Below are 7,879 nucleotides of genomic sequence, written 5' to 3' on the forward strand. Positions count from 1 at the left end.
CAGCACCAATGTTTTCCTTTTTTTTCCTCCCCTTTACAGGGTCTGATCCAATTAACCTGCTGCTGCTGCTACAAACGAGACAGAGAAATTACAGGATCATTTTACATATTAGGATCAATAACAGCATAATTTAGCCCCGGGGTGGTGTAATTAGACGTCCGCGGGCTCTTCAATCTGAACCCAAAGCCCTGACATTTCCAAAGCTCAATAATGAAACACTTCACACAGATAAATACTATTTAAATACCACTTTACGTTGCAAAGGAAATACTTCACTTCACAGAAATAGAACAGAATTAATGACTCTAAAGTTTCTAGTGCAATAAAGATCACCTTTGCTCGAAATAATGGAGATTTGAAAGGAAATAGCGTATTAAAATGTGAAATGGAGCGAGTTGAGCGAGTTGTAGGGGCAGTCAATGGGTTTGGTTTAAGTAATTGAGGGAGGGAGGTAGGGTAGAAGCACTCAGGGCTAAAATAAAACGATGAAAAACTTGCAGACAAAGAGTTGTATAACGCTGAAGATTTACTGGTTAGAAATCAATTTCAGATTGCGTCGAATTACATTTTAGCAGTGTGGTGTTTTTGAAAGTGTGTTCATATGATGCAACAGTCCGTGCATCAGGTTCTGCAGCTCAAAGAATCAGCCCGATCCCCGTTTCTCCCCATCAGCAGAGCGTGACGGCTGCAAAGTGATTCCGGGGCAGCCGATAATTTCGCTGCAGACGACAAAAAACTTTCCTCTGAAGCTATTGTGACAAGATGGGACAAAAGGAAGGGCATGACCTGCAGCTGTGCACACAGGACAACACTGCAGGACTCTGGTTGCTCAACCGCCTCAAAAAAGATGTGAAGAATTCTGACTGGCTGACAAAATGCCCTTGATACAAATAGCAGACTGTAAATCAGTCAACATTTTGTCTATGCTTGTTAGTGCTTGCTGCTGGTTAATGCTTTCTGTTAGTGTGGAGGGTCATTTTATGGATAAGAGTTGAAACGGAGTGGAAACAACGGTTCTGATAGGAAGTTATAGAGAATTCCTTAATATTTCTATTAGAATGATACTTCACTGAAAGCTGCTAATAGAGCTGTGAGGGAGAAGAAAAGGTTTACTAACATAGACAAATCAAACACTATATACAGTCAGTAGTCTGAAGAATAAATGTGACAAATGCCATTTCCAACTCTAATATTTGAGCAACTATTTTCATTTTCTGTGTAAAACGCACCAAAAAAACCCACATTGTTTTCATGACAGTATATAAAAATGAATGCTTGATTGCAAAAATGCTTATTATTTCTAAGACTGATTAGTTGTAAATTACCCTAAATGAAATAGCTGGAAAGGCGTGTCACACTGTATGGAGAAAAACATGATCTCATTTTCTGTTCATAAACTGAGTCTTTCACTTTTTGCACAGAATTTCGGAGGCAGGAAATTAAAAAAGCAGCTGTTTTATTAAGATAAGCCCCAGTTGTCTTGCATGCGTGTATCGACTCCTGCATGTTAATGGAATCATGGCTTCTCACCAACATTCTGTTTATTTGTTTTTTAACCCCGTCAGGTCAATAAATTGTTCTGATCATTCAGTGTCTAAATGAGTTATTCATTCACTAATGGGGTTGCCCAACATGTTGGCTTGATATGTTGTGTCTCTCCCTGAGACGTGTTGTGTTTAGCAGCGGAGCTCATCATTTGTCTCGCCGTCTCCACACACTGTGTTCATTATGATGAGAATAGGATAAAATCAGCAGGTAGACATTAGCATTTGCTGCAGTTGTTGGCAATCCTGTTAAAAACCAACGTGGCAGAACAGACAAAACTCCTTCAAGCATTGTATGAGCTGTACTGTATTTTATGACACAGATATGTCAGCAGTTGAATGCTTGTATGTATAGTACACAGTTTATTTAAAAAAATGTAACCTCATTCATGTCTGAAATCTAAACATATATCGCAACCTTTATTGGTAACACAACCCCTCCTGAAGAAATATAAAATATCCCTTTAAAGCTAAATTACTTTGCATTCTCTTATGATGCTGTTATGAGGAAAACTAATTCAGTGTGCTTCCTTTTATTTAAGATGTAACCAGCGGTTATGATTCAACACAATTATTTTCTCATTAAAGGGGTTTACTTTTTGGTTTATAAATGACTGGAAACTGTCATCAAATGTCATAAATACTCACATTATTATATTACAACATTATCAAATAAGGTAAAGAAATACTGAAAGTCTGAAGATTAAAATTGGAAAGACATTAAACGGTATGATCATCAAATGAATTGCCGTAATCTTTTGAGCTCTTACATTTTACATAAATGTATAATTTAACTAGAAAATGCATTTCCTGCTGAAAATGCGTTGGAATGCAAAAAGCTGAAAGCTGAAATGAATATTTAAAAATAGCTGAAAATACAGAAAGTTGAAGGGAATTTGAATACATCTACTGAAATTACAGATATTAGAAAAGATGAAATTAATTTGAAATTGCTGAAAATACAGAAATGGGAGAAGATGAAAGGAATTTCAATAGATTTACTGAAAAAGTAGAAATGAAAACAGCTGAAATGAATGTGAGATATTGCAAAATAAATACCGAAATGAATATTAAAACCTTGCTGTTAATACAGTCATTAGAAAAGCTGAAATTATTTTAAAGAAATGCTGAAAACACAGGAAGTGTGGAAGATGAATTTCAATAGATTTTCTATAAAATACAGAAGTTGCAGGAGCTTAAATGAATTTTAAAAAGGACAGAAATAACAAAACCTAAAATGAATAAAAAGAGGTTTTAAATTGTTTGTAGTAATATTAGTAGTGTTATTAGTTACAGTTTTAATTTGTGGTATTCGTAGTTCTAGCAGTAGAAGAAGTAATAGTAGGTTTAGTATCAATAGCAGTAGAAACAGCTGTAATACTAACACTATTAGCCATAGTGGTATTTGTAATAACATTAGTAGTAGTTGTAGTATTAATAGCAGTAGAAATACTAGTAGTATGGTAGAAGTATCAGTTGTAGTAGTACTACTAGAAGTACTAGTAATATTCATAGTGGTTGTAGTAGTAATTGAAAGAGCAACGAAACCGCTTCATTCTGAGCTTCATGGTTAAGGTACAGATAATCATTGAGGCTTTTATTTTGTAATGATGGAATTGGGTGACGGGGGGTTGGGAGACAGAATGTTTGTTATTCAAACTATGACGTTTTTAATTAATAGGCCTAATCACAAACATTACAGTAAAAATTCCCTCCATGGGGCTTTTATTTTAAAATTATTGGATTGGGTGGTGTAGGGGGGTGTAGATAGACGGAGGGAGGGTGAGAGGGTGAGGAAGGGAGGGGTGGTAATGAAGAGATAGAGGGAGAGAGAGAGGAGGAGAAATAGACAGACTGACTGAGTGAGTGATTAACAGTGAGTAGAGGTCAGGGTGGAGGGGGGAGGGGGGGCGAGTGTCTTTATCATATTGGTCTGTTGACAGAAAGCATAGCTGCGTCATGTGACTCCACTAATCAGGTCATAGGAGCCGCTGTGAGTCACAGAGATACTGCAGCGTGTGTGTGTGAGTTTCCACGGCAACGGCATACCTATTGGATTGGGTGGGGTGGGGGGGTGTAGATAGAGGGAGGGAGGGTGAGAGGGTGAGGAAGGGAGGGGTGGTGAGGATGAGATAGAGGGAGAAAGAGGGGAGGAGAAATAGACAGACAATACGTATTGCTCTTTCAAATACTACAACCACTACGAATATTACTAGTACTACAACTGATACTTCTACTACCATACTACTAGTAGTTCTACTGCTATTAATACTACAACTACTACTAATGTTATTACAAATACTACTATGGCTAATAGTGTTAGTATTACAACTGTTTCTACTGCTATTGATACTAAACCTACTATTGCTGCTTCTACTGCTAGTACAACTAATACCACAATTACAACTATAACTAATACTACTAATATTACTACAATTTTAAACCTCTTTTTATTCATCTCAGGTTTTGTTATTTCTGTACTTTTTAAAATCCAATTAAGCTCCTGCAACTTCTGTATTTTTTAGAAAACCTATTGAAATTCAGCTTCCCCACTTCCTGTATTTTCAGCAGTTTTAAAAATAATTTCTCAAACAGCTCCGGTCAAATCTCTTATATAAGAGTGCTGGAAACTTGAGTTCAATGACTAAAGTTCAAGTCCCACCCGTTCCCCCTCCTCCCTCCTGCCTGATGCGATATGTTTGTCCATCTGATCTTCCTTCCTTAACCTCCATCAGATGCAACCACCACCCGCAGAAACCTGTGAGGAGGGAAAGCACAAAGGCAAAGTTGGTCATTTGGGTTGATGATGACAGTAATAAACTAGTAATAATAACAGCAGCAGGTGTGTTAGAACCCTAATTTATAGATTGTTTACTTATTACATTATCAACAAGATAACAATTCATCTGCAACTTATGGTATTTCTGGAGTAACATGTCCAGGTATATTACACAGTATCATGCTTTAAGCAGCAGTAACTTACAATGTGTTGTCCCTCTTGTTTACAGAACACAACTTGTTGAATTCAGCCCTTCACCCTTGCAATCTGTATTTAGCCCCCATTGCTTTAAAAACGTATCTCAATGTGAAATGCAATAACATGTATGGGTACAGCAACAACCTAACGCATTAGTAACACCAAACACACGAAAAATATTCTGGGATGTTTACTTTTGGTCCAGGTCATCATGCTGCACGCTAGCATGCTCCAAGCTAGCATGCTAACTAGCAAACTAGCAAACTACCTGCGCTAACGCTAACTAGCTTAACAAAAAGGGCCGTCTTTCCCGTATCGGGTGGGCAGCACAAGTAAAACACCCGGTTATAGTTCCATGTGTGCTTCATCCAAACACTCCCGTACTTACAGAGTAGTGGAGCCGGTAGTCGTGGTTCTATCAGCCCGTTCATGTCGCTCTGCTGCCGTAACTTCGCCTCGTCCGCTCGGAGCTCTGCAGGCGTCTAAGAACTCGCGCATGCGCGTTACAGATGTGAGCGGAGTCACGTGTTTACAAGTAATGTTTGAACCTGCCCGCATTATTATGTCTTAAACGCATCTTATTAACAGCACGCAGTCCGTAGTTTCATATTTATGACGTTTTAAGTGAAATATTAAATACGTTGAAATCACGTCTTCGCGTAGACCAAATTTCGCCGACCAGTTCATTAATTATTATGAAAATCGTAACGTTAATATCGTCTATCTTTCAACCTTACGTTACAACATGACACATTTGTCAACAAATTGACGTTTTCTGGCACGTTGATGTTTTATCTCATTTTTAGCCGGTTGAAAAGACGTTGAAATGAGGTCTTAGACGTTCAGACCTCATTTCAACCCGATTTCAACCATATTTCAACGTTGAAATTACGTCTTGTGATCATTGTCTCTCTCACACTTTCTAGCGAGCCATTTCACAACATCCAGACAGCAGATCGGCCGCACGCTGCAGCAGCAGCTTCGCCCTCGGGGCTTTTTATTTTTTCTCTCCCTGACGTGGAGCATAACTAACAATTTGGATTCAACGCGCAGATTGGCTGGCAATTATTGGACTTGGATGCCACCTTTCCGATCGACCGATAGTCAGATGAGTTACGCGATAGCGGAAGGTATATGAGTCTTCCTTCGGGTGCGAGAAGTGTCTTTTTTTCCTTCTTTTTTTTAAATGAATCCCAACTTAAGAGAAAACAAACAAAAAAAACACTTCAATTTCACCGAGAAGAAGATCGGTGGACATCATGCACAGATTTGCGGATTCAACACTTAGAGAGAAACCGAGGGCGTTTGATTTGGGATTACAGGGACACACCGGACGATTCGTTTTTTGAAGGGGGAGATTTCTTAGGAGTCGTCTCCCTCCCTCTCTCTCTCCCCCCTCCTCTCGCCCCTGTTCGCTGTCCTCCGGGTTCCTGCAGGACTCCAGAGTCGTGGAGAGCCCATGCAGTCGCCAAGGTTGGTTTCCCTTTAGTTTGATCATTTTAACCAATATAATCAGGGCGTCTTGTCGGGGTGAGGCTTTAAAACGGTGTCTCCGTGTGTAGTGCACAATTCAACAATAAAGAGGCAACGAATCGCTGCACCAAAAGCACTTGGAATACACTATATTCAGTGTATGAACATTTAAAAGCAGTGTGACTGGTGATAACATAGATTTAAAGCACACCATTAAACGTGATTACAGTACATCCACTGGATTAACTGAACGTGTTATTGTTCAATTATCAGTCACCTTTACAGCATGAGAAGCACAAGATCTGCATGAGGTGTCTTTGGAAATCCCTGTGGCAACATATGCTATTTAAAAAATATTTTATTTTGAATAAAACTCATTTAATGAATTACCAATCAAACAATTGCTTGATCGATCAAACACTAAAACTATCGTCCAAAGAACAAAATACAGCCGATAGCAACCGCTTGAAGGGAAAAGAGAGAGGAAATGCCACCTCGGTTTAAATTGGTGCTGTAACTGTCAAGTTGATCAAATGAGCCTCTTTGTGAAGAGAATTGGGGCGGCAGGCTGCAGAGAACCATTACTTGCACTATTGATTTAATTATTAAGTCAATTAGAATTCCAGAAGATGGTTCAGAAATGGTATCACAATTTGTCAGAGCTCAAGATGAGGGATTCATATTGCTTCTATACTCCAACAAAAAGACCAAACCACAAAGACATTGATTGAGAATATTAGTGAATCTTTGCATTTGCCAAGCTGAGACCACAGGGTGGTTGACATTTTTGCCATCGAGATAGTGGACAATTGACTAATCTATTAATAGACTGTAGTTCAAATCTGATATTTCATACAGAATAAGGAATGTGCAGGTGCTAAATGAATAAATGGATTGTAGATGTCAAAATAAGTTGTAATCAATAAACAAAAGATCACTGTCTTGCACAAGAATCTCTAAATATCTCATTCCTAACTATTGTGTTGTCAGAAATGCATGACCACTAAGTATTAGCTTATTGTAAATGAAAAGACATTCAAAAACAAGTAATCGGCTAAAGATTATTTATCAACAAGACAACAATCCATATCTCTTCAGGAATCAGGAATCAGGAAACATTTATTAGCCAAAATATGTCAAACATACAAGGAATTTGTCTTGGCGGTTAGTGCGTGACAGTAGACAGACAAGACAGCAGTGCACAAGTAATAAAGTAGAATAAAATGCTAGTGCAATGGGTTAGTAGAATAAGGCTATGGGTTAGTATAAAACAAGGGAATAAAGTTAAAAAATTTTAAATATTAAAAAGTTAAAGAAAAATATTAAGCATAAAGTGCACTAACAAACAAGTAACAGACAAGTAACAAAGTGACAAGTGACAAAGTGATGAATTGCAGTTAAAGTGGCATGTGCAGTGTGGAGGGGAGTGACCGGTGGAGTGTTATAGTCAGGCAGTGGGGGACCGGCTCTGTTGATGAGCCCGACTGCCGACGGGAAGAAACTGTTGGTGTGGCGGGAGGTCTTAGTCCTGATGGACCTCAGCCTCCTGCCAGATGGAAGGGGCACAAACAGTTTATGTCCGGGGTGAGAGGGGTCGGCTACCATCTTTTTAGCTCGCTTCAGAGACCTGGAAGCGAACAAGTCCTGCAGGGACGGCAGATTGCAGCCGATCACCCTCTCTGCAGAGCGGAGGACACGCTGAAGCCTGCTCTTGTCCTTGGCTGTGGCTGCAGCGTACCAGACGGTGATGGAGGAGCAGAGGATGGACTCCATGATGGCCGTGTAGAAGTGGACCATCATCGTCTTTGGCAGGTTGAGTTTCTTCAGCTGCCTCAGGAAGAACAACCTCTGCTGAGCCTTCTTGGTGATGGAGCTGATGTTCAGC

The 7,879-nt window shown here is 39.3% G+C and overlaps 1 protein-coding gene across 2 annotated transcripts in view; it reads left to right on the plus strand.

Moving 5' to 3' along the window:
- The first annotated feature begins 5,467 nt into the window (after positions 1 to 5,467).
- LOC144391287 (repulsive guidance molecule A-like) overlaps positions 5,468 to 7,879 on the plus strand; it is a 12,786-nt gene continuing 10,374 nt past the window's right edge. The window contains exon 1 of one of the 2 annotated variants that reach the window (XM_078097913.1): positions 5,468 to 5,994. Coding sequence is in view for 1 of the 2 variants with exons in the window: in XM_078097912.1 (XP_077954038.1) it covers positions 5,981 to 5,994 (14 nt within the window). In the remaining variant the exon portion in view is untranslated. The remainder of the gene's footprint in view (positions 5,995 to 7,879) is intronic. The other variant, XM_078097912.1, reaches the window with a different exon arrangement.

This window comes from Gasterosteus aculeatus, chromosome Y, assembly GCF_964276395.1.
Source record: "Gasterosteus aculeatus chromosome Y, fGasAcu3.hap1.1, whole genome shotgun sequence".
Lineage (NCBI taxonomy): Eukaryota > Metazoa > Chordata > Actinopteri > Perciformes > Gasterosteidae > Gasterosteus > Gasterosteus aculeatus.